This window comes from Electrona antarctica (assembly GCF_951216825.1).
Source record: "Electrona antarctica genome assembly, chromosome: 6".
NCBI classification, from domain to species: domain Eukaryota; kingdom Metazoa; phylum Chordata; class Actinopteri; order Myctophiformes; family Myctophidae; genus Electrona; species Electrona antarctica.
In genome coordinates this window covers 29470547-29497949 of record NC_136811.1, presented here as the reverse complement: position 1 = coordinate 29497949, position 27403 = coordinate 29470547, and the positions used below count along the sequence as shown (strand labels likewise).

Sequence of the window (27403 nt, the reverse complement as noted above, 5' to 3'; positions counted from 1 at the left end):
GCGCATATCCAATTTGAGTGTGCTCACTAGTTGTCACTGTAGTTTATTAGGTTATTGTGGCAAATCTTGGATATCCTGCATGAGGTTTATTTGGAAATGATCAAGTATCAAGCCATGATGAACTGTCATGTAAATATCTGAATTATAACAGCTTGTTCTTTAGCTAAAATCACATATACTGGTAGTTATCTTATACTTATTGTTACTTTACTTCACTGGACCCACAACTGAAAATTGTTTGTTTGTGTCTGTTCATTCTCCTTGTTTGTTTTTGTCTGTTCATTCTCCTTACTGTCACATGAAGAAAAATAATACTCCTGTTAACCGATAAACACTCAGAATTTTAGCATTCCCCTGAACTAAAACCACCCATAACAAAGGATTATGTCATTTTGCCTTTCAGAGTATCAGCTCCTATCCCAAATCTTCATCTTTGTCCGCTTCATCCCCCACATCATCATCATGTACTCCAACAGTTCTGATTCCTGGCTGTACGTCAATACTACATTTTCTATACAGACTCCTACTAACAGTGGCGCTATGGCACCATACCTCCAGAGACTGGAGGGCCATTTAGACGAGGGCCTTTACAATGACTTCTACAGCCTTTGGATTACTTTGATGGTCATAAATTCTCTTATATTCCTGGTAGGTATAGCCTGCACTTATATTCTTCAGACACTCGTTTGTTCTGCAGGTATCCTGTAACAAGCCATACATAAGAACATTATTTTATGTTTTAGTGAAAGTCCAGATTTGTGTGACTTAACCCTAGAACACTAAACATATTTGTTGTTACACCATCACTAAACACAGGTATATTTTACCCAATATAAAATATTCCATAAAAAATATTTCTCATAAAAATATATTGCATTACAGCAATACATGGCAACTTGAGGTACTCTTCTTTAATATTTCATCATGACTTTTCACAAAAAAACAAAAAATAGATTTCATGGGGGGGCCCTATCATGGGGGGGGGAATATCGGTGAAAAACGTGCATATAATTTTTTTAATATTCCTAAAAAAAAGATAAATTAAGTTGGGAACTTCTCCTTTGGTCCACCCATTCCTAAGACATGTGAGATTGGTCCAGTGAATAAAAAGAAAAAAAGAAGAAAAAAAAAGAATATCCATTGTGCGTGTATTGGATTTTTTCACACTCACTAAACATGGGTGAAATTCACCCAAACACCTGCCTGTAGGGAAAATGTGGGCAGGGAAACAAACCTACCTTCTATGATGTCACTGAGCATCATGAAGGTACTGAAAGACCCACCCACCTCAGACATCAGCAACATTATGAAAATTGCAAAAATATAATCGTCCGGGTGAAAAACACCCATGTTTAGTGTTCTATAGGGTACTAGTTGACTGGAGTTGGCTTCGACAGGCCAGGAGGCGAAGACTCTGTCCATGAGACTATGACCATCAGTGGTCATCAGTGGAGGCCCAGGGTTGGTCTCTGGTGGTAGTTCAGAGACCAACCCTTCTCGCTACTCCTATACCCGCCTATAGCACTCATCCTGGGCATGGAATTGGAACTGTAAAATAACATCCTTAACCCTAGAACACTAAACACGGGTGATTTTCCGATTATATTTTTGTAATTTTCATAATGTTGCTGATGTCTGAGGTGGGTGGGTCTTTCAGTACCTTCATGATGCTCAGTGACATAGAAGGTAGGTTTGTTTCCCTGCTCACATCCTACAGGTACTGTAGGTGTTTGGGTGAATTTCACCCGTGTTTAGTGATAGTGTGATATAGAAAAATCCCATACACCCACAATGGACCTTTTTTATTTTTTTTTATTTTTTTCTTCACTGGACCATTCTCACATGTGCCAGGAATGGGTGGACTAAAAGAGAAGTTCCCAGCTCCATTTCATTTTCTTTAGGAATATTTTAAAATAATACACAAGTTTTTCACAGATTTCCCCCCGCTATGATAGGGTCAAAGTTATAATGAAATATTAAAAAATAGTACCTCAAGTTGCCATGTATTGCTGTACTTCAATATATTTTTATGAAAAATATTTTTTATGGAATGTTTTTCATTGGGTGAAATATTCCCGTGTTTAGTGATGGTTTAACAAAAAAATATGTTTAGTGTTCTAGGCTTAACTAATGATATATTACACTTTAACGTTAACTCATAGTGACTTCACCATCAGTTAATGTTGATGGTGAGGACCCGGAACAAATAATGCATTCATGATACATTCATGATAAATTCATGTATAAGGTCATGATTAATAATTAAATGTTAGTTACGTGTTGTATTCGACAGCTGCCATTGTCACAGCATTCCTAATCACTTTCTTCAATGAACCAATTATCCCCCTTGCCTCCTCTCCTCTCCCAACCTCTTCTCCTATCCCTTCTTCTTTCCTCCTTCGCCTCCTCTCTCCAGGTCGGCATGGTTCTAAACACAATGGCGCTATATGTTTTCTGTTACCGGACCAAGCCAAAGACCACCTCTGTGATCTACACCATCAACCTGGCAGTGTCTGATCTCTTGGTGAACCTCTCTCTGCCAACTCGTATCCTGCTCTACTACAGTGGGTCAGAATGTGTCACCTGCTCTTACCTGCACATCTTCAGCTACTTTGTCAACATGTACTGCAGCATCCTGTTTCTGACTTGCATATGTGTTGACCGTTACCTCGCCATCGTACAGGTGGGTTTCAAAACAGCCCGCATGCATGCATGGCAGGGTATTATAATCAGTTACTGTATGTCTGATTTTTCATGCAACTTGATGGATGCTCCAAAGAGATGATTCACGTTTGTGTTGAAATTCAAAGATAATAAACAAAAATAACAAATCTTTATCACAAGATCCTATGTTATCTGCTGATGTGGCAATCAGTTGACCAATTGGGCGGGGTATTTAAGCTCACATAAGTCTGCATTCTTCCAGCGTTCCTTCTGCATATGCCTATGCGTTCCTGGTTGTTGTTACGCACCGTTTGCTCCAGCACCACCGGTGGGCTCTGCTATTAGTCTGTTCCCTAATGGGGGTTGTTCTCCCTGCTCTTAATGGTTAATGACAAGTGTTTAATTGTGCCGAGCAGGAAGATCCCCAAGATACAGTATATATATATTAACACTTTATTTTGTTTTGTCTCATAGGTTGAAGCATCCCGACGGTGGCGTAGTTCCAGTGTGGCCAAGTGTGTGTGCATTTCCGTCTGGCTGTTTGCCATTGTGTTCACCTACTCCTTCCTGTCTTCTGCTTTTCGGAATACGGGCTGCTGTCTCTCCAAGCTCCTCTTCCTCACCATCACAGAGTTCTTCCTGCCCCTTATCATCATTGTGGTCTTCACTGTGCGAATCATGTGGGCATTAACTGACCGCCGCCTGATGCAGCAGAGCCGGTATAACTTATCTCATGTTAACATTTAAGATGCTGCCTTTTCATTTATTTTGATTTAATTTTTTTATCATAAAATTTGATGGTTTCACACTGGAACTATAACTACATTGTTTTGCCACTTGGAATGAATGCTTACAGTACATTCTACATTACTCGATAGAGCAAGTTTCATAACACAAAGACACTTATTGTCTTAGTAAGACCTAAATACTCAAGAATAAATCTTCACACATGCATAGCCAATAGTATGTTTAAAATGTATTTTCATCTAAAATAGCTACAGGAAAACAACAAAAGGTTCGACCATATAAATCCCATGTTGTCCTCGAGGAAGAAAACAAAACAAAGAAAGGCCTTTTGTAAAAAACACGGTGTCTATTTGACAGCAGTTGAAATATGGTTATGGTGGGTTGAATGTCACAGTGGGTGATTTGAAGCTGTGTCTGTTAGGGAGAGGAGGAGGAGAGCTGTCCAACTATTGACCACAGTGCTGGTGATCTTCACTGTCTGCTTCACACCCTTCCACATCCGACAGGTGAGTGACACTCCACTTTAAAGGGATGTCAAAAACCCAGAAATACTGTATGAGATTTAACCACTTGAACCTCAGCATCCCTATTTTTGGGGAAATTTTGCGTGGGCTTGTAGATCATCTATTTTTGGCAAAGAGATTATTGTGTAGACAGGGGGGCATACACTGTACATAAGGCAAACATTAAGTGGCTGCAACATGAGGTCACATGGGCATACATAAAGCAAACATCCTCCACGAGACATAAATGCAGTGTGTTATTATAGTATAAAACGGAATCAGTCACAAGATGTAATTATATTGGCCACATGCCGTCTTACGTCATCTTTTAGTGCCCTAAACAAACATTAAAAAGTCCATAGATTTGGCTGCCACATGACGTAATCTTCAAAAGCATTGCATTGGAGGGGCTATAGCGCCCCTCAAAAAGGCAGTCCAATACACTCAGGTCTGTTTTACTGAGAATCGAAGGTGGTTAAGAGTCGATATAAAGCTGTTGTTGAAAGTTGTTTAAAGACCAGAGGTGACCGAGCCTTTTCTGTCATAGCCCCCAAACTGTGGAATGAGCTCCCTTCCAATGTGAAACTGCCCCCCACCATCGAGACTTTTAAATCTCGCCTTAAGACCCACCTGTACACCGTGGCTTTTAATTCTGTTTGAGAGTTTCTGTGTTTTTCTGTGGCTTTGTTGTTATGTGGCCTTTTCTACTGTGTGGTTTGTTGGTGTCTTTTGTTTTAGCTTTATAGTGTATTTAGCTTTTAACTTTCTGTACAGCACTTTGTAAACCTTGAGTTGTGCAAAGTGCTATATAAATAAAGTGGATTGGATTGGATTGGAAAGTTGGATTGCAACACTCGGCAAAAGGTATAAACATGTCATTGCATCTGTGATGATGGGCCATGTGCTGTGTGTTGTAGGTGTTGGTGTACTTCTATCCGGACATGCCCCACCATGTGATTGTTTACCATCTGACCGTGACTCTCAGCAGTTTAAACAGTTGCATGGACCCTGTGGTGTACTGCTTTGTTACTAATAACTTCCAGGTAACAATGCTGAGTGTGCGTCCGTGCTGATGTGTGTGTGTGTGTGTGTGTGTGTGTGTGTGTGTGTGTGTGTGTGTGTGTGTGTGTGTGTGTGTGTGTGTGTGTGTGTGTGTGTGTGTGTGTGTGTGTGTGTGTGTGTGTGAGAGAGAGAGAGAGAGTATACTTTGTGTCCTTGGTAGTTCTTCTGAATCGTATGCAAAAGTGAAAAATTGTTAAGCTAAAATTCGAATTACATTTGTCATAATAAATTCAAAGATTATATGCAAAAATCCCAATCGTGTGAATGAGGGGCGCCCACTGTGACTGCCACATTATACGTCACATGAAGTCAATAATGTTTGTTTAACTGCTGTAAACAAACATTAAAAGTCCATAGACTTGGCTGCCATATGACGTAATTTCAGAAGGCAGACGTTGGAGGGGCTGGCGCCCCTCAAAATTGCAATATGTGAGAGAGCGAGGGAGGAAGAAGGAGGTATGTTGATCCACTTTTATTCCCTTTTTCCCTTCTTTTCTCCCAAATACTTCATCAATCAATCATAATTTATTCAATCTTCTTACCATCTATCTTTCAAATCCCATCTATGTTTCCAAATCTTCACCTACTGTGTAGGCCTACCAGTGATTTGGCATTTAAGCCACGGACCACCAATTGATGACATTTAGCCTCTCAGACCCAAGACTTAGACTATTTTGTCGATTTTGTCCACAAGAGGTACCATAATAACAGGCAAACGTTTATCAAAATAACAAATCTTCTACATTCTCTGATTGTGAATGTGTAGATTTCTTGTAAATTAAGTAATACAGGTGGTTTTACAGTAACTCTTGAGAGTGTAAAATGAAACCAAATGGACCCCATAAGGGTCTGTTTGGTTTCATGTTACACTAATAAGGGTTCATTTGGTTACCAACTCTCCACCATTTAGCTGGGGACCACCTGGAACCTCCTCAAGGACCACTGGTTGAGAACCACTGACCTATATAAACTCATTCATCCATCCATCCACTCTCTCTCTCTCTCTCTCTCTCTCTCTCTCTCTCTCTCTCTCTCTCTCTCTCTCTCTCTCTCTCTCTCTCTCTCTCTCTCTCTCTCTCTCTCTCCAAGGCCACTATGAGGAGTATTTTTCGTCGTGCTGAGGCAGAGCAGACCAGTGGTGAGATCATCAGTATGCAGCACAGCTCCAAGGCCTCAGGGGGAACGGTCAATGCCATCACCAATAACGTGATCATGATGACCAACATCGTCCCATCACTGCAGGAACACATTGAGCTGGAGCACATGCAGCCACTCTCTCTAACTGCCCTAGCTCACATAGCTGTATAGGATGGGGATGACCTCAGAGGTCACTTACATGACAGACTGAAGTTGATGCTTTCAGTTTCAAAATAATGATGCTATGCCAGCTTCCCTCTAGTCTACACTATACACAGAGACTACAGTGAGGAAGCAGTTTAGCAGAAAGGTACAAGCTGGCGATTGTGGGTTCATTTGTGCCAACCAGAGATTGCAATCTACTTGAACAACTGATGGAATGATTGACAAAGCAATAGCAATGATGAGGAGGACCTACCTGATATACATCCACAGTATGTGAGCTCTAGGGAATCATACTATAAAACGGTCATGGGAATCATTGGCTTTGAACGGCAAGACATTTTGAGCCAGGGATTGAGGGGAAAAAAAGGGAAAGACATTCCTTGTAATGACTATCCTGTCCAGGAGAGGGCAGCTTTTTGCCGCCGTCTCAACACAATCCAAGGACTGATTGGACTTATTTTGGTGGATGGCCTCTAATTATGGTGTGAGGTGTCAGGTGTGAAATACATTAGACACTGTATAAATTATGTTCAAAATATTATGTGAATTTATGTGAATTCTTAATATATTATGGGAATCCCACATCATAATGTTTAAACTAAACCAAGAATATAGAAATTAGGCAATAAAGAGCTAAGTAATATTCTATATCGCCATTTTTACTGTTCCTTTTCGCTTTCTTTAGTTAATGATTTAACTATTAACGATTATAACCGAATTACTTTTTTTTGTAGACATATGGTAATGGTTATACTAAACCAAACTGAAATCTGACCTTTTATCAAATTGAACCCGCCTCTCCATCGGGTAGATGCTGATGATGTCAGCATCTGCCCTCCGCTTTGTTACTGTGGCAACCAATGAGATTGATAGTAAAACTGCAGATGGTCTGTCGGTTAGCATGCTAGTATTAGCCACACAGCTATTTTAATGCAGAGACCATCATTATTGTAGTCCGGATATACCCCAGGGTTGATGATTTACGTTACACTGAAGAAGAACAAGCTCAGGTATGAAGTATCAGTCTTTAATGGTACATTTAGCCATCTTAGCTCGCGACAACTGAAGTTAGAATGGTCTTTTTTAATCTATTAAGAGTTGAGTTTTGATCATCCTGGACAATTACACCTGTCAGTCTGCCTCATCATCTGATGCTGTGTGCAGGATATGACATTATTTGGGAAGTTTTCTGGTCACAGTGGTCAGGAGTAGCATTAGCGTGGGCTTTTGTTTCGTGTCGATCGTAGTGTGTACTGCAGTGTAGTGGTATCGCCTGTTAGCGAGGGCACTGTCAGGTATACTCTTAGCCCTGAAACACGACTGTCATAAGTACGGGCGTCATGTGAACCATATGGCTATTAAACTCTGTGAAAACGTGTCCTGTCCTGAGAGCGAGATTCCTGTAGAAATACTTTCAGCTGCGGATCTGGGAATGTAGACGCTCCTATAGTGTTCTTTTCGCTTCTAATCTACCGTATAACGGCGCACCATGGTAAGTTTGGGATTTACCGTACTTGTCAAGGACACTGAAATGCCGTTTTCATAAGTTTTGAACACTTATAACGTGTCTAACGTAAGTCATCGAAAAGAGCTATTTCTTGTCTACTTGAGGTGGTCTGACTTTTTGACTTTTTGTCTCATTGAAATTGTTTACTTCAGTTTAATATGGGCGTTTAGTTTTATCTGTTTATAATTAAAATGTTGCAATATTTCTGGCAATCATTATAATGTTCTAGGCAACAACTAACTACATTATCTAAAACAGTAATGTAATGATTGAAATGAAAGTGAATAATCATGGCCCAAAAGGGAAATGATTTTGCTGAGTGAGGTAAAGATGATCCAACTATAGCCTACATGTGATATCAATGTTGCTGTGCCAATGCCAGAACCCAGTCAGTTGTGACATGCATAGCTGACAAGGCTAACTTGTTAACAGCTAACAGCTATAAGGTGTGGTTTTCCTATTGCATAATGTGTTCTGCAATAAAAAAATCACTTTCTTATTTCTGCCAGTATACTACTGTAGCCTATACGTATTAGCTCACTCAGTCCCTCCGCTCATACTGTAGCTCGGAGCTACAGTATGAGCTGTAGCTTGGAGCTACAGTATGAGCGGAGGGACTGAGGTCCCATATGGGGTTTAATACAGTATTAAAGTTACTGGCCTTCCAGAACTGGGTAGTTCAACCACAGAATTCAGGTAAAGGAGCAGATTACCCGGGTCGGATATAACATCATATTAAGCCATCGTTACAATTCCATCATGGATAGAAACTGTTATTCATTCCTAAACTTGACATTTTTATATTATTTTTAAATGATTTACTACTCATGAATTACTCATACATGCATCATCTTGTGTTTTCCAAACCGGCTTCAGTGTCATTAGGCCAATCAATCAATTATACTTGTCCAGTATCTCTAGACAAGAATATATATAGACCGAATCATCATGCCGTCACCACAACCAAATCATATAAAGTAAAAAAAATATGCAATTCCATGTGGCATTATTATTCATTCCTTATTTATGGAAGAACAGGACACTTATGGTATTCTTATTGACTATCAATTCAAATGTATTTTGTTAGGTTGACAAACTAGACATAGGCTAGCTAATGTTCTCACACTTTATTTTATATTGTGAAATGTTTAATCATTTTGTTTACATACTGGTCTGATAGAATATGCAATAAAACAGTTGATTCAGCTTACTGTCTGTTTTTCTGTAGGTTATTATGTGACTTCATGGGGCCGTGCCAAGGATTGTCCACCTGCACAGTGCTGAGTGCACACACATACTCATCCCCTCCCCTCCATCCCCCACACACTTAAACACAAACATACTCACCAGTCTCCCAGGCTCTCTCCCAGTCTCCCAGGACCCCGGCGAAACTTGGATCCTTCCAACCACAGAAATACCCCATTGTGGAGCTGTCCTGAACTCTGTCGGATTGGATGTTACATGGATTCTGACATAAGAGACAGTGAAGAGCACCATACTGTAGCGTTCTTACTGAGCTAAAAGCCAGCCAATCAGTGCTGGTATATCTTTGATCATAATCAGAGGATACAATATCAAGGTACACTGTTGGCAGGATGCCATACTGAATTGGATTTTCTACTATAACCTTTACAGGACATGAAGACCAGTCACCAAGTGTTTTGCAGTCAACACTGAGTGGGATTTTTTGGTCTTTTCTTTTTTCTTTTGCAGTATAAAGGTTGTCCTGGTGAATAAAGAGTGAATTGAGAGTTAAATGCAGGAAGCTGCGATCCATGGATGTGATCTTAACAGGTTGTTGCCAAACCTCTCATCCTGATCACATCCCTCTTTCTGAGTACAGAAACGACAGTTTAAATTTTTTTTAACATGGATTCTTTATCAGTCTAGTTGGATTTTGTCACAGCATCTAAGTCAACCATCCTACTTCTTGCATTTCTTCACGAATACACATTTGAGACCATGAATACCACATGTCATATCAGCAGGTCTATCTGTAGTGTTATAGGAGATTGATAAATAGTAGTCATATCATCCATCCATACAACAGAAGAATGTTGCCTAATAAAAAAGACCCACTTATGGAAGGAGAAGAGCAGGAGACGGTGGACAAGGAGGTCCCCAGCCTCCCTGAAAAAAGGAGACACAGGGAGGGGGAGGATGGAGACCGAATACCGCTGCGTCGCTGGGTGATGCACGGGGCCGTGATGTTCGGCCGCGAGTTCTGCTATGCCATGGAAACGGCTCTCGTAACACCAGTGCTGCTGCAAATAGGTGAGACCGAGGCAAGCATCAAGCACATATTAATACAAGGTGATGTAGTGAGAGTCTGTGCATGCCTTGTTGTTTTGACAACCTATATTATTTCAGATTGGTAATAGGTTCATATATGAACAAAATATGAATGTGTAGATGAGGCTATGGTACCTGTCCAAATGCTACTGCTCTACAGAGGTGGCTGTGTTCTGATTTAGCACAGCAGTCACTGAAAAGGTTGCATAGCTGTAGGCTGGTGAAATCTGTTGGTGTAGCTATATGCCAGAACTTGATTTTCGCCTGCTGTGTAGTTGGCTGCATTTCCCTTGGCTGATTTTCCAAGTTGCTTGTCTTATACACAGATAAGCCGCTGTGTGATCATGGTGTGTGTATAGGAATGCCATGTGTGGTCATATTGTGTACTAGGAGGCCATGTTGCTGTCCACTTTTCTAGAACAAAGTGGACAAAACATCACATGGAGAAATGGCCATGATCCTAAAGATCAGCATGAACAAGAGTGGGATTGTGGCGCTACTGTAAGTGTAACATGCAGGGGTAGACATGAAATGGTGTCCATTGGTAGTATTCTCTTTAGGGCTGCAACAGTTAATCCAAATAATAATGTAATCGATTATTTAAAAAAAACATTGATTTTAATAAAATAACAGATTTTGAGCAAAATCTAAAAGCTCACAATTCAACGCATGACCCTTGAACTTCAGCTATTTTAGCTAATTGTTGTACAGTATGAGAGCTTAAAGGGATTTCTCACTTTCTAACATGTTTGGGGTAATTTTAATATCTACTCAGGCTTTTGTGAGTGCCACAGTTTTTAAGTTGCTTGATTCAGTAATGAGATTTTTTATATTAATTATATCAGACACGCCCCTTTCTACAGTATATAATCCATTGTACTTCAAACTCCATTTTAACCATGTTATATTAATTGAAAATACTTGTCCTTGGTTCTGGTAATATTGTCCTAATTTGTAAGGGGCTGTGTTTTGTCATTTACTTTTTTGGAGAAAAAAAATAATAAAAAAATAAAATACATAAAAAAATGTTATTGAAAAAACAAATGGAGTTTTAAGTTACAACTGGTTTAATATAGGGGGTGTGTCTGATTAAATGAATATCTAAATACTGAATCAAGCAACTTTCAAACTGTCTGGTGCTCACAAAAGCCAGACACTAAATATTCCTTTAGTGCGTAAACTGGGATTTATTTTGGGCATCCCCACTTATTAGCAATTATTTAGGCTTCAGAATTTATATCCACAGATAATGTTCGGTTGAATAAACACACATGAAATTTTCATCCTAGTTTGTTTGTACCTGTCTTTAAACACAGTTGCATAAACATAGTATAGATGCACTGTATAGTCCAATAGGGCTTTATAGCCTATGCAAAAAAATCTGTTACAATTTCTTCACGTCAATTTGTATATATATATATAAAATATATTATAAAAAACTGCTTTCAGATTACACGATTAATTGCAAAATGTATCGATAGAAGAATAATCGCTGAAAATAATTGATAGCTGCAGCACTATCATCGTCTTATCAACTGCTCTGGATTGTACCAAGGTGTTATGTGATTGTGAGCCTTTGTGTCCAGTAGTCGCCAGCCAGTGGGTATGAAGCTAGCCACCAGGTTTGCCACCATAGCAGAAATGGAACAAAAGGCCTCTACTCCTGGCTAGGTATGACAGGAATGTCTAACACAGCACATTTCACTCACTGTTTTCCTACCGCTTAGAATATTGTCGGGAAAAAGTGTGTTTGAAAAGTCTCCTTCAAAATCCATCAAGAGGTATTTTGAAACATTCCACTGCTCCCAAACACTCATTTCCTGTTGTGTTCATATTTGTAGGCTCTCCATTGTGGTGATAGGGGTAATGTGTTGACATACTGTTGAATAGTTTCTTTAGCTATGGACCAGGATCTGAAAGAGGCCTGTGACCACTTCTGCCCCCCCCCCCCCCCCCACACATGTATTGTTGATTATCCTGATAACAGATTAAATCGAATTCATTATTTTTAGATTATGGGCTGAAGGGTTAAATAACCATCTTGATGATTGCCTCAGATAAGCTGCTGTATCCTCGCTCCCCTGTGTGTAGAAAAGTCAAAGTCTGTGTACTGGCATAGCATTAGGTTTTCATCACTAAATAAAGTTGATTGATTGAGACTAATCACAATTGTGCCCCATGTTTCAAGAAGTGTAGCATGTATTTTCCCTTCTTTTAAAAATAATTTTTCCTTATTACAACATCATCCAAAGACACATTAACCTCCCGGTCAGGTTGAATTGTACCAGAATGAGAAGAACAGTGTTTTTGTAGGAGTGGTTTTGTTACACATGGCTAGGTTTCTGCCAGAGATTTAACCGTTCATTCATTACATGTTTGTTAGAAAGGGACATGACTTTTAAAGTCAAGGATGCCCTGAATCATAAAAAAATATATATATATCAGTGCATATCATTTAGGTCAGAATTATGTTACGGCAATAACTCAACTCCATGGCATGGCATATTGTGATTATATCACAGATAAGGGGTGTGGTAATCTGTGAAGTAGACTCATCACAATACACCATGGCCTGGAGTGAATTATTACTTCAGAATAGATATGGCAACATGAGAATTATAGACAGATCCCAACTAAAACATATTTTAATAACAATTTTACTACAAGAATATTTTTTACAAGAATATAGTGGTGGTATTTTGCTACTGTATACTTTTTTCCCCTTTTCAATCAAGTTAATCAATCTCATCTTTCTGCAACTTTTTTTAACTGTTCAAAGACATCATATTTCTAACCATGGTATATGGTTATTTTATCCTACCACAACTATCAAGCATCAGATTATGTCATTTGAGATTTTATATTTTTATTTACTTCATATTCTGTTGATAGCTATAATGATCAGAATATACATTCTGGCTTCTGAATGAAATAAACTGAATCCCCTTCATATATAACCACAACTACATTTTAATGGATTTCACTTCAGGAACCACTTTAAAAACCTTTTGCTCTAAACTAACTAGAGCAAGGAAAAGGCCGTTTTGGTGTCCAGTTCACCAATCAAGGAAACTCAAACACACAAAACAGGAGCACTCCAATCAGAACAAAAACAACTCTCTCACGATGTTCAACTCAAGAATGAACATTGTTTAGCTTGCTAAATACTAATAATAGTCCATGTCATAACTGTTGTCACTCTTTAGCCAAAGTGCAGCCACTTGTACAAGGAGCACATGGACAGGAGAGACAGAAAGTTAAACATTTCCTAGATTCCACGGAACTGAAGCTATCTGAATTATGTGAGAGAAAAGTGAGGAGAGGGAGGCAGCGTGGGTAACATGCATGTTGTTCCCTTGAGAATCAGCAAGGCACTCCATGAGAAGTTTCCATTGAAATCTATTGACCTTCCCTTTTCTCTTTTTTTTTTAAAGAAAATGGAAAGTCTTGATTTTTGTTAATGTCTCCTGTAGCTTGCTTTTTGTTTGAATCTAGGATTAACCACTGACATTGTGTTTTATATGTAGTGTCATCATGACTACAGCAAAGCAAATTTTATATGATATTGATTGAATTAGTTCTTAATCAATTATTGGTTTACGTTTCTGACTGTCCTTGATATTTGAACAAGGTGGACCCTCTTGTAAACACGTGTAATGCTTTATTGGGTCTTTGTATTGAGTTGTGCTTGAAATGTACTGTAATTCTGCAAACTGTTAATAAATATTTCAATCAATCAATCAATCCTCCATGGTTTGCTGAGGGTTTAGCTCTGAGTTTTGGTTGTTAAAGGTTAAACTAGAGGAGATTTCAACATCTTTGTTGAGGTACAAGTCGCTCTATTTCACTCCGTCTCTCACTTTCTCTGTCTCTTGTTCTGTCTCTCTGACCCTTCGACCTAGTAGTCACATTCTGTTCTGTACTGAAGTTGCAACAGACCTCACTGTGTGTAGCATTCTCATTGCAATGCAGTTGGTTATAGAACAAGGCTTTGGAAAGCGGTGTTTCTTTAATGATGGACAGGGATGCTTGGGATGTTTTGAAAGGCTATTAATAGGGTCATTTAATGAGCCTCGGTCCAAGGGGAGATTACATTTTCTCTTGGGTACGACCCAGGGGATTCAGACATTTAGACTAATGGCGTACGTACAGTATGTTGTCGCAAACTGTGTGCCATTTCTCTAATCTTGTAGGCTATACCGGTAGTATACCTTTGATCATGTTCCCGCCTTGATTTTCAGGTAGCTTTGTCAGAGAGTTTCCTATATGCATAACTGTTTAATTGAACAATATCATGGAAAGTCACCTACTGAGTTTGCTTTTGGAACGATTTTCACATGAATAGCCCATGCTGTAAGGAAATGTATGTTGTTTTGAATCTTCAATCCAAGAAACCTTGGCATGCATTATGTAGCAGATGCCAGACATAGTTAGGATACTATTTCAAAATTGTATACATAACTTATTTAGTTTTCACCTGGGCGACAGGCCTGTGAGCCGTCGTCCTGTCCTGACCTGTTGTAATTCAGGGTGTGGTTTGAGCCTGTAAAGACAAGTCCACTCGACTTCCTCAAACTCATGTCCCGTCTTGAGTAAATTAAGGCATACCTAGGGAAGGGTGGTATTTCTGTCACAGAACATTTATATAAACAGCATGTGAAATCTGTATATGCAGTAGTGGTTCCCAAACTTTTAAATTAGACCTTTGCCTGGGTTCCAGACTAGTGAAAATAGCAGATCTTCAAGCTCACAAAGCGTCGCTTCGCACCACGTTATGAGCTTGTAGATTGGCTATTTTCACTACTTCTTAAACATTTGTTTTCTTATTTATGGAATTATTTAGATTTTTATTTGATTTCTTCCTGAAATTACTGGAAAAAAATAATTGCATTTTGTTTTAAATTCATGAAAGATTTAGCTTTTTTGGGAATGTTTTTCATAAATTAAAAACTAAATGTAGGAAACAAAAAATATAGGGGCCCATAAAAACCCACTGTTTCCCACTGTTTGGGAACCAGTGCGTGAATACAGTGCCCAGGCCCAGCAGCTAGGGGTTAAGTGTCTTTCACAGGGACACTTCAACATAATGGGCCGGGGGCCGGTGGGCAAACAGGAGACCTTCTGATTCCCAGATGGCCTCTACCCATTCAGATGGCTGCCCCGTATACCCTGCACTTACAATGGGCCTTCCTGTTAGACACATATAGTCCCAGATCAGATACAGTAGTTCCTTATTTCTCTGCATTGTCTGTTATTAAGCTGTCTGTTGACTAAATATTGAAATGTTTACCTGCTAATAATTCATAAAAGATTAAGTTAAAACTACTCTTTTACTTGAAACACTCATAGCCAGCCAATATTCTTATTTTAGTACCTTTTATGGCACAATCTTTTTTCTACTCAGTCTGTGTCTCATAGGAGGGCTGTGGGCAGTTCAGAAACCCGTCCACCAGTGACATCATCGATGGGGAATCCAAGCTAATAGAAACTGCAGGCTTTCTAGTTCTGAAAAGTTGCAATGCGAAAATGGAAGCCATCGTTCTCACGAAAATAAAAATCTAAACATTTTTGTAAAAAAAATATTGTTTAAAAAAAATCTGCCTAACGATGATGTCACTGGTGGACGGGTTTCTGAATTGCCCACAGCCCTCCTATGAGACACAGACTGAGTAGAAAAAAATTGTGCCATTTTATCATGATTATTAGTGAGGACCTATTATATGAAGAAAGGTTGAAAAGTGGTGAAGTGGTCCTTTAACATGTGTGCGTGTGCACGCACGCACACAAGGCAAGTTCACCCGTGTGTGTTTGTTCATTCAGACTTCCTTTTTATTTTGATATATCAAGAATATCAATAAATAGAATTAGTAGTTTAATGATGTATTGTTTATGTAAACGACATGAACTCGGCATGTAAATGCAATCTGTTCTTGTTCGCAGACGACTCAGCTCTCCTGGTCTCGGACAAAGATAAGTCGCAGGTCGAGAGAGTACTCAGCACAGAGCTCGGTAGCATCTGTCTTTGGCTCTCCGACAACAAATTGTCACTGCACCTTGGGAAAACTGAGTCTATTCTGTTTGGTTCAAGTCATAACCTCAACAAGTCCCCGGGCTTCACAGTTAGAGTGGGTGACAGTGTGGTCACAAATAGGGAAGAGGTCACTTACTTGGGTTGTATACTAGATAACAAACTCACGGGTGAAAAAATGGCAATGAAAGTGATCTCAAAGGTAAACCAGAGAACTCGTTTCTTGGGCAGGATATCCCCTTATGTCAACAGCAGTGCTATGAGGATCTTGGCCGGTGCCCTCATCCAGTGCCACTTTGACTATGCTTGTACTTCATGGTACAGAGGTATCTCCAAGCTATTGAAAACAAAGCTGCAGACCTCCCAAAACAAGCTTGTGAGGTTACTACTAAAATTGAACCCCAGGTCTCATCTTACCTCTGCCCACTTTAGTAGCCTGGGATGGCTAAGAGTGGAGGAGAGAGTATCTCAGCTCTCATTGTGTCTGGTCTTCAAGATCCTAGATGCCTCTGTTCCTAAGTACCTGCTGGGCTACCTGCCCAGAGTGAGGGATGCTCACAGGTACTCAACCAGAGGAAGTCCATATGATCTAGTTCCCCCCAGTTTCAGGACACTCAAGGGAAAAAATGCTTTTTACTACGCAGCCACTACTCTGTGGAATGCACTCCCTCCAGCCCTGAAATCCCTAAATTCTATTGCAAGATTTAGGAAAGACCTGAAATCATGGCTCCATCTACACACTAACTGGTCATAGTTAGTTTCCGACCCTGGATAGCCCATATCCCATGCTCTGGACTTCTCTCAGGGTACCTCTTGTCCTATGTATATAGCTCCCAGCCTTATATATAAGGATTATTTATTATATGTTCCATGGTTGTTTTGTTTGTACAGTATGTTTGTGTATAGTTTCATGTTACAAAGTGGACCACAATGGAAACAAGCGAAGGCTTTTTTGTGTCTAAGTCCATTTGGCGTTTTTTAAAATGATGTCATTTTCTGTAATTTTCTTAAACTGCCAATAAAGTATTCTATCTATCTATCTATAAAGCTCCCCTGCTGTATTGGCTCTATTTCCAGGTCTTCCAAAGCAGTACTATAGTTTAACCTGGTTCCTCAGTCCTATACTGGGTCTGGTTTTCACTCCTGTGATTGGCTCAGCCAGTGACCGCTGTACTCTACGATGGGGCAGGAGAAGACCCTTCATACTGGCCCTGTGTGTGGGCGTGCTGCTGGGAGTAGCACTGTTCCTAAATGGCTCCATGATAGGTAAGTAGGGCTGCAACAGTTGATCAAACTTAATCCAATCGGTCCCTATTTTGGGCTATAGGCAACATTTTCATAAATAGTGAAAATAGACGATCTACAATTTCACAATGCATTGCATCGCGCTGCCTTATGAACTTGGTCACACTATTGTTCATCGGTTTGTTGATATATACTGTATAAATAAATGTACAAATGATGATAATGAATCACAAAAGTAATCGATTGAATAATGGTGAAGAAAATTATAGATAGTTGCAGCCCTTTAGGTGCGTGAAAAGGATCTAAAAAGGGAACTGAAAGTGCTAAACATACAGTATTTTTGTTGAGTGTAAAGAATGTGTGTCTTCTATTTGCTGCTATTATAGGTCTGTCTATTAGCGACACCCCCGGTAGCCAGCCATTGGGCATCATCCTTACTGTGGTGGGCGTGGTGGTACTGGACTTCAGTGCTGACGCATCCGAGGGACCAATCAGAGCTTACCTTCTAGATGTGGCTGACACAGAGGAGCAAGACATGGCTCTAAATATCCATGCCTTTTCTGCTGGTAACATATAAAGCACATGATCAGACGCAGACAGGCACATATTATACAATTTACAATGCAGAAATTCCAAATTACAGGATAACTCAAGGCACTTCAATTACCTTGAAAGTAGGATAAAAAACAACAACATACAAACCCAATAATCTTTGACACAGTTCACTAACTATTACATTACTTTAATAATAAATCAAATATATAATGTGGTATACAGTATTCTGCAATATCAACTTTATACTGACTATTTTTTGTGTATATAAGAAAAGTAATCTCACAAATTGGCAGAATTGAGTTATTGTTGTAGGAACAAAAGGTTTATGATAGAGATTTAAAATAAATGTTTCTGTTCTGAACATTCAGATTACATTTTAGTTTTAATTTCTCTAGTTCAGAGTCCTTTGCTCCCATATGCTACCAATGGCAATCAATAATCATCTCAAAATTAAAGTTTTAGCTGGAAAATTACATTTTTGGAAAATTGCATTTTTGGAAAACAGGCCAAAAAAAAGCGTATTTAATGTCAAAAAGTCAAAACATCCTTTTGCACACGCATGTTGCCCTTGCTTTGTTTTGTCTTGAACTTGATAAGTGGGTGTATTTATGTTCTCTCCATCAGGGCTAGGTGGTGCTGTGGGCTACATGTTAGGTGGTCTAGACTGGACTGACACCGCTTTGGGGCGTGCTTTTAAGTCCCAGGAACAGGTTCTCTTCCTCTTTGCCGCCGTCATCTTCATCATCTCTGTCACCCTGCACATGCTCAGTATCCCAGAGGGACCTTACAACCCATCCCTGCAGGCCGAGGCCACAGCAGATGGGGACTCCTGCAGTCAAGCCTCCTTAAAGCCCAACAACAGCCTAGACCTGATTAGAGAGGAGGACGCCTTTGCTCACGAGGAGGACAAACCTATAAATGTTGTGGAATTGGACTTCCTTGATGTGGAACGTGTTAGGAGTAAAAGTGACTCTGCCTTAACCATACCAGACGCAGCGAACATCAAACTGGATCCTGATCTTGACCCGGACTCGCATCATTTCCTGCCTGAGGTGCATTACTTTCCCTCAGAGATGCAGGACGAGGTCGACGATGTCTTCTCGTCAACGAACCATGTCGATGAGGCCTCATCGCCCCCTCTTTCTCCCCCTGTTCTACACCCTCCCCCTTGTGAGACTTCTCTCCCTGCTGGTGAGGTGGTGGAATTTCAGCCCACAAACCCTTTGGAGCCGCAGATCAAAGACCAGATGGATGGCCCGCATCCTCCGCTTCTAAAAGCCAGCCTGAGCACAGAGGACACTATGCTAAACACAAGGGTAATAAGAAGTGTAGTGGGGAGGTGCCCTAATAGAAAGTAATAGTGCGTTCACTGCTTTGATACTTTTTAATAGTGTGATTTCACTGTTCTCTTCCTCTGACCTGAGTGACCTCCAGGTCCAGCAGGGTAAGGCTGTCAACGGAGTAAAAGAGGTTGTGTCCAGTTCTGGTCATTCCCGCCCTGGGAGAGTCCACAGCTCCACCAAGCAAGGGAACCGCCTCTTCAGCACGTCGACTCCATCCCGATCACACCCACACACCTTCTACAGACAAGTATAGTTTCCAACGTCTTTGTTTAATACATGTTTAGTACTAATCAGAAATATTCTATGAATATAAATATTTTGCCTACATATTTAAAACTTACGTAGGCATATGCGGTAAAACATATACGGTACCTACAGTACCGTATATGTCAACATGATGACTATACGTGATGAGGTGGTCCCTGTCCCCGTCTCTCTCTCCAGCCTTCCTTCACCTTCTCCTATTATGGAAGAGTGGGATCACAGCGCTGCCGTCTGCGAAAGCCAGCGTCTGGGGCTCCTCGTGCAATCACCTCCTCCCGCAGCCTTAATGACCTGTGCGACATCCAGCGCCGCGCAGAGAGGCGAGAGCTGCAGCTGTCAGCCAGCAGTCTGTCGTCTGAGGGCTCAGACCTGGAGGGGGGACCAGAGGGGGGCACCACTGTACGACTGCTCTGGCTCTCAATGCTGAAGGTACTGTGTAATACATTTTACATTGCAATCGCAAATAGCCGATCTACAAACTCACAATGCATTGCAACCTACTGTAGTAGATCTGCTATTTTTGTCAGAATGTTTGCCTATTTTTGCAGAATGTTCAATAATGACCCAGAATAGGGGGGTTGGGTTAAAAGTGGTTAATTATAAGACAAATGAATGTCTTTGTGCCACTGGTCAAGGTGCGTACAGACACTGGTCCTCTTATTTGTCATGTCATTAGTAATGCAAATCCTTCAATATTATTATTTTATTTAGTTAATTCACAAACTGATTGCCACAGAGGATGCTAAAATAATCGTCTTGTAATCCATCGTAAAAGCTCCCTAATAAAGGAATGACTTTTTTTCTATCAATTACCTTACATTCAAGGTGAAATTATTTTTTGTGTTGTATTCTTTCACAGTGAATGAAGAATCCAAAACAAAAGAGAATAACTGAATGAAAACATTAACAACAGCAAAGCTTTATTATCAAAAATCTGTATATAAGCTCCAGCACAGCTTTCAGTGTATAATCAAAGTGTCTTGTATGCAGTGTGTGATTCCATTACATCCAAAAAAGTGCACGTGGCTGGAAGTATTGCCAAGAAGTATTTGAAACAATAACATTTGAGCGAAAATGCTGTGTTTTGGATGTAATGAGGACACCTATAGCTTCGCTGTTGTAAATATTGGAAGCCTCCTTTTTCTTTTTCAATTCATAATCTTTTTTGTTTTCTGGATTCTTCATTCACTGTAAACACAATTTGTTTTTATTCAAGGCTACACAGGGTGAGTAATTGATAGAAACAAAAATCATTCGGGGGTGAAATATTCTTTTAAGGTGGTGTCTGACTAGCCTGGCTAATAAGCCAGACTCAAATCACACTGTCGTGTGGTATTTGAGTCTGGAGATGCTGTGTATGGATGCGGGTTCAAACATTTTCTCTTTGACGCAATTGGTCAGAGCTACTGTCAGTCAAAGGTCTCAAGCATTGAACGTCACTGTACCAAAGCCCGCCCATATTGCATACCGTGTCCCGATTGGCCACACAAGTTCTCTGGTGTAGGAAATGGGCATACAATTGAGCCTCCAGACCGTAATCCGCCGGCAGGCAATTTTATTTTTGCCAACGGCTGATTCGGTCTGGCTTATTAGCCAGGCTAGTGTCTGACTGGTTATTCAATTGCATTACTCTTCTCAAGCAGCGTGGCCCAGAGAAGAAGAATGACACTAATACAGTTTCACACGACACCCGATATTCTGAAGTTCATTGCACAAATATCCTTGTTGGTACAAGACGCATTACGTGACATGTGATACATAACTGACATTGAAGTGAGCAGGATGGGATATGAATAGGCACACGGTGTTCTAATAAGTAGATATGTTGTACTTAAACAGTGACATATGTACTGTATCCATGAGTGTTTTGAGCACATGGTATCACAATCACTCACTGCTTGCACAGCTTACTGTAAGAGTGGTTAAGTACAACAGTTATATTGGGTGGGTCAAGCCTCGAATATGTCTTATGTGAATATGGTGAAATGTATCAAGATAAGATTTCTTTTACGTTTGCAGACTGGCGGCTCATCTGAGTTGTGCTTCCTCATATCCAGGTAGTAACACTGATGGCTGCTTGCTGTTTCTCCTCCACAGATGCCAAGCCAACTGTGGAGGTTATGTGTGTGTCATCTCCTCACTTGGTTCTCTATTATAGCTGAGGCTGTGTTTTATACTGACTTCATGGGAGAAGTTATCTACCACGGAGACCCTAGGGTACTACACACACACACACACACACACACACACACACACACACACACACATAGTCGTATAGTACAGTACAGCACATACCTGAGATCTTCTGTGGTAAAACCCAGACATGTTGAATTGTGATTCAGAGTTCAGACCCACTGTCGTCTATAATCAATTCCAGCAACAGTGGGTCTGAACTCTGAATCACAAGTCAACATGTGACCATGTGAGACTAATGAATATATGATCACGGTGCTACTCATTTTTTTCATTGTTTCCTTCAGGCACCAGCTAATTCCACTGAGCTCCAGAACTACCACAAAGGAGTACAGATGGGTTGTTGGGGACTGGTGGTCTACGCTGCTACTGCCGCTGTCTGCTCTGGTTAGAACACTCTGGGCTCCATTTTCGTTCCATCTTTCTAAATACACTGTTTGGGGATTTAGCAGTGGGGAAGGGGTGTTCCCCCACTAAAGTTGGTATTTTGGTTACCTGTCTAAATCCCTAAAACACCTCCGTTACCCGTTATATTATGCATAGGTGTGGTTTGGGCGTTACAATAATCAAACCAATCATTGCCCGTTATGCCCAGTTCTATATTGCTTCTCATAGCCTTACGGTCTATAGCCCATGGAAGAGTGATGTGTTGCTGCCTTGAAGTCTCACTTGTGCTGCAGCCTCCCCCCCCCCCCCCCCCCTCCCCCCAAATCATTTTTTAAATGTCTGTGTTCTCAAAGTTCTGTGTAAACTACGAAATTAGGGCTTTCATTTGGTATATAGATCGTGTGTTTAGGCACGGTATGAAGCGAAAAGGAAAGTTCGGTAAATCGGATTAAACCCCATTTGGTGCTATGGGGTGATGAACTGAACGAGCAAATGGAATCACGCACGCCGCACAATGCCTGTTACAAATAACTTCTTTGACTATACAATTATATAAACACAATGGACACAAGGAAGTGGCAGGCACTCACTTTAAAATTACAAAGAGATGCATAGGAGAATAAGGAGAGATGACACAGCCTGCACTACGTGGACATCTCCATGCAGGCGTGCGGTGCACGCCGCTCTTTACCAAACTAATTTGGCATACGGTTTACGAGTGTTTTTAAACTCCACTATGCGCCTTCCCAAATGTGTGTGACCAAAATAGCAATTTAGGGGAAAGCGTGCCAGCACGCCCATGCACACACCTCTAGGCGCAAATACCGGTGTCGGGCAAAACCGATAGCGGGTGACTCTGGACCAAAATACCATTAAGGGACAGAGCGAGCTCCTATATTCATAATTTTCGGGCAGCGGCTGAATTGCGGGTTGCGTCGCGGGTAAAGGCGGTGACAAAAATGGAGCCCTTATCTCCGTCTGTGGATGCAAACACATTTGGCAATTTAGTTTTTAGAATTCTATTAAGAGACGTGGGTGTATGCAATCACTAAAAGCAGTGATGATCAGTGTTTTATACTTTGGACCATCTTACAGTCTGTTTGTGCAATCTAGTCCACCCCTTAATTATTTTCTCTTTTTTGTTCCAGCCCTCCTTCAGAAGTATTTGGATAATTTTGACCTGAGCATTAAGGTCATCTATATCATGGGAACCCTGGGATTCTCTATAGGTAGGTAGGCAGCACTGTTGAGTAGAGTAGAATAGAATGCAGAGAGGGATTATGATTCAATTTCTGAGCAAGGAAACCTTTTGTACTGTCTTGATGTATACCAAAGAAGTAATTCCAATCTAAAATGCTTTCCTAACTCCTCACAGGAACTGCTTTCATGGCAATCTTCCCTAATGTCTACATTGCCATGGTGATGATCAGTAGCATGGGTGTCATCTCCATGAGCATCTCCTACTGTCCTTATGCTTTGCTGGGTCAATACCATGAAATCAAAGAGGTACAGTACACGCACGCAATGACGCACGCACGCATGCATGAACACAGGGTCTGTCTCATTTGGAAAGATACAGCCTTTCTACCTAATGTCCTCATTAGCTTCCTATTTTGTCTAAAAGATTACATAATCTGAGACAACCTAGAAAGATTGTCACAATATTATGGAGAACCTCAATTTGATGGATATTGTTTGGGTTTTTTTCATGCCTGATATGGTAAATGAGTATTATTTTGTAAACTACTTCAAGGTTACACACAAGATTTAATTAGCTTTTTGTCTGTGGCAGCGCTCCTCCCTTGTGTGTAGAGTAGACAACAACAAGGAAGGGGCGGAGACTCCACCACTGCTGCTGAGTAGCACAATGTACCTCTCGTAGGCTACTAATGACAGAGAGCGAGTCCAAATTAGTTCCAATAAAAAAGAACATCTAAAGTCTGTCACTTGGAAATGTTTCAGTTACAGGCAAAATGATAGAGTTAAAAAGACAACCGTAGTCAAAAGGTATTTGCCCAGATATATGAAGGATGGAGTTATTGTTAGTGGTTTGTGATCAGTGGCGAAGACAGGCTGTGTGTGTTGGGTACTGGAACTCCAGTGGCAGACCACTTCTGGTGATGTTGACAGACCTGCTATAGGCCCTGACAGCAAGGATGGTCGGAAGATCCTGTGGAGAGTGCACCACAAGAACACACACACACACACACACACACACACACAGACACACACACACACACACACACACACACACACACACACACACACACACACACACACACACACACACACACACACACACACGACTTTCCCTTCCATGCCCCCACCTCTCGTACAAACTTGTTTTACAAATGTATTATAGCAGTTATTATCTGTCATTTGGCATTTCATTTCCACAGGCGTTGTTTCTCATTAAAACCTCTCGTAATAAGTTTAAGAGTTCAGTTGTTTCCAGGAATATTAGGCTATTTCTGAACTTTAATATGATAAATATAAGTCCTACTGTATCTAATATCATTATTAGCCAAAAGTCATTAGCATGTCATGTGATGTGTGACGTAAAGTTTGATGCAGCGTGGTGCCTCCCGTTTCCATAGGAATCAAACCCATTGAGTCGCTCACACAGTGTACAAAGACTCACAACAAATGAAAAACGTTGACAGTGATACAACCAGTAAGACACCCTGAGGGCATCCGCCTGGGTGTATAGGGTTTGATGAGGTCTAGCCATATATGGAGCATGTATTGAGTGTACAGGGTTTGATGAGGTCAGATCAACATATGGAATGTCAGAACAGGTCAGCTCCATATATGGAAATCTAAGCGTTTGAGGTTTGAGGTCAGATGTAGAGTTGCTGACCGGCTCAATAATGCAGATCTAGGTGATGATCCAGTCTTCGCCATGTACATATGGCTACCCATGGTTTGATGAGGTCAGTGTCGTGATCTTCATATATGAAGACGGCCATATATGGAGCGTGTCAAGAGGTGTGACGGACTGACGGCCATATAGACCAATTATTTGTTTACAAACATTGGGACTGGGCGCACGGGTAACTGTTTCATGTAATCAATTCCCAACAGATCTCCAAACCTGTTGTTTTGGGGAGCGCTGGTTTCAGTCCATTCAACCTCCTCTTGTGAGTTGGCTAGTGAGGTGCACCCTAGGAGACATTTATACTTCAAAGCCCAACAGTATTGCGCACAGAGAACAGCTGATATACAAGCTCACATCGCATCGCAGATGCGACTGTTGTAAGCGTAGAGGTCTGCGTGCGCGACACCATCGCGGGACGAAGCATAAATTATACTTGATGGACTGCAGGTGCGTGTGCAGCCGTGCACAAACAGGCTCTGCTGCCGTGATCATGAGCGCACCTCCCGTTCACAGCGACTGGAGGTGTGATTCTGAGGACAACTGTTTTGAATTGCTATTATTGTTCAAACACAACAGAAACCAAGGATTATATATTTCATGGGCGAGAGATCACAATAAAAATCCTAATCATTCTTCCTCCACACTGGGAGAAAAACAGCATCTGAAAGTTTGAGAGGTGGTGTTCTTCTGCTGCCTTTATGCGCGCGCATGCTGTTTCTTATCAGTGTGACTGAGGCGTCTATATGGCAGCGTGATGTGTCACGAGGCGTTAGGGAGTGACGGCCATACTGTATGTGGTGGCGTGACGGAACGAGTGAGGGGTTTTGCAGGTTTTTTAGTACAAATGCAACTATGGATGACATTTTGGAACTATTGATTTTATTTGCAGTTTTATTTTATTTGGAAGGAGAAGCTGAAGCTGAGGCTAGTGAAGTTGTTATTGATGAAACTGTAAACAATAAAAAGTAATGTACAGATGTAATGAATGTCTGAACGACCAGATTGCACCTGAGGTGAGCTCCAAAGGTCTGAGCGTATTTCCAAACGCAGTGGAGTTACCCTGACCACTTAGAACATTTATGTACCGTTTTTCATAATAATGGCGAGGCATGGTACGGAAAGTACGGATCTTTGTCGTAATCAACCTTATTTCCTAAACATTTTACCAACCTAGGAAACGTCCTTGTAAATGACACTGCCCTTTCTTTGTACCACATTACATGAATTAGCAAGCTAACTTTATTTTGTATTTGTTATTCCTCCAGTACATTCACCATAGCCCTGAAAACTCTAAAAGAGGCTTTGGTATTGACTGTGCCATCTTATCCTGCCAGGTAAGCATTTCTTTCACTCATTAGACTGTGAAGTCCCCTGGTAGTTCTAAATTGACCACAAGCTATTGATTTAGAAAGCTATAGAACCCACTAATGCCTGATAAATTGGTTTTAATCTGCTTACCCTAAGAGGTTCATGCCATGTAGGCACTAGGCTTTCTGTGTGTTTTTTTATAGTCTATTGTATTATTTTGCTTATAATACTGTAATTCCAAGTTTCATATACAGTATCAGGTTCTGATGGTTTGAACGCTGGGTGCTGTTGTGGAGTAAGAGGGAAGTGTGACTTACATTTTGTTTTTATGTACAGGTCTATATCAGCCAAATCTTGGTGGCATCGGCCCTGGGTGCTGTGGTTGATGCCGTGGGGAGTGTGCGTGTTATTCCCATGGTGGCCTCTGGCGGGTCCTTCCTGGGCTTTCTCACTGCCTGTTTCCTAGTCATGTACCCAGACGGGCAGGCCAGCAGCTCGGAACACGCTGAAGTGCCAGGCCCTAACACTGAAAGGACCAACCCTGAGCCATCTCCGCTGAGACTAAAAGCCAAGGAGAGTTTTATAAAGGCAGAGCACCACTCTGTTGTCTGACAAGGAGTACTTAAGGTGTTTACAGACTGCCTTTGTTGCTTCTTTTTTTTCCAAAAAACGTGGTCAGTCTGCAGTTGAAAATATGTCAAAAATATTTTCAGTTGAAAATATGTCATTTCTTGTCGAGCAGCATGTCAGACACCACTAAATTTGCCGCAAGGTACCCTATTCACCAATACTTTGTTACTGTAACGCCTTCAAACCAATTTTGCACAAATAAAACCCTTGGAAGCAATAATTCACAAGCACGCAAGCAGTGGCTTCTATTCCTGTGAGTCACAGACATAACCATCAGACTGAAGCATAGTTTTCTTTTGTTGGCCATTTGGCAACATTCCACCGTTTCTTGCAATCATCTCCAGTGTGCAGTGCTATATTTTCCAAATGTTTCTTTCTTTCGTCGAATCTCAAATGTCCTGAATAGTTTTGAGTTGAGTTGAACTTCCATTCACTGCCATTAGAATCTCAGTCTCACTTGCAGAAATGCACTTGTTCCTTTTTGTTTGGCATCAT

General features: G+C 40.8%; 2 protein-coding genes across 3 annotated transcripts; both read left to right on the top strand.

Moving 5' to 3' along the window:
• Nucleotides 1-606: 606 nt before the first annotated feature.
• LOC306925029 (G-protein coupled receptor 20-like) lies at nt 607-6284 on the top strand (the record flags this gene model as incomplete). Its single annotated transcript, XM_079503712.1, has 6 exons — nt 607-648; nt 2417-2683; nt 3139-3383; nt 3833-3917; nt 4832-4957; nt 6066-6284. The coding sequence occupies exons 1-6, from the start codon at nt 622-624 to the stop codon at nt 6282-6284; spliced, it is 969 nt and encodes a 322-aa protein (XP_079359838.1). The 5' UTR covers nt 607-621.
• Nucleotides 6285-7238: 954 nt separating this feature from the next.
• LOC306924260 (solute carrier family 45 member 4-like) lies at nt 7239-27176 on the top strand. Of its 2 annotated transcripts, none has more exons than XM_079502695.1 (13): nt 7239-7288; nt 9014-10059; nt 17183-17371; nt 17737-17916; nt 18530-19221; nt 19340-19495; nt 19693-19941; nt 21610-21729; nt 21993-22092; nt 23241-23321; nt 23468-23598; nt 26236-26304; nt 26615-27176. In XM_079502695.1, exons 2-13 carry the CDS (start codon nt 9840-9842, stop codon nt 26888-26890), a joined length of 2463 nt encoding a protein of 820 aa, XP_079358821.1. In that variant the 5' UTR covers nt 7239-7288; nt 9014-9839; the 3' UTR covers nt 26891-27176. The 2 variants fall into 2 exon arrangements, with proteins under 2 accessions (XP_079358821.1, XP_079358822.1); XM_079502696.1 differs by lacking the exon at nt 7239-7288 and adding an exon at nt 7331-7770.
• The last annotated feature ends 227 nt before the right edge of the window (nt 27177-27403 follow it).

Bases quoted from the DNA above. Each gene is read 5' to 3' on its own strand.
- LOC306924260 (XM_079502695.1), top strand. From the start codon at position 9,840: ATGTTGCCTAATAAAAAAGACCCACTTATGGAAGGAGAAGAGCAGGAG. The intron at 19,496-19,692 runs GTATAGTTTCCA...CTCTCTCTCCAG, and splicing joins CACACACCTTCTACAGACAA to CCTTCCTTCACCTTCTCCTA. The intron at 23,599-26,235 runs GTACAGTACACG...TTATTCCTCCAG, and splicing joins AATACCATGAAATCAAAGAG to TACATTCACCATAGCCCTGA.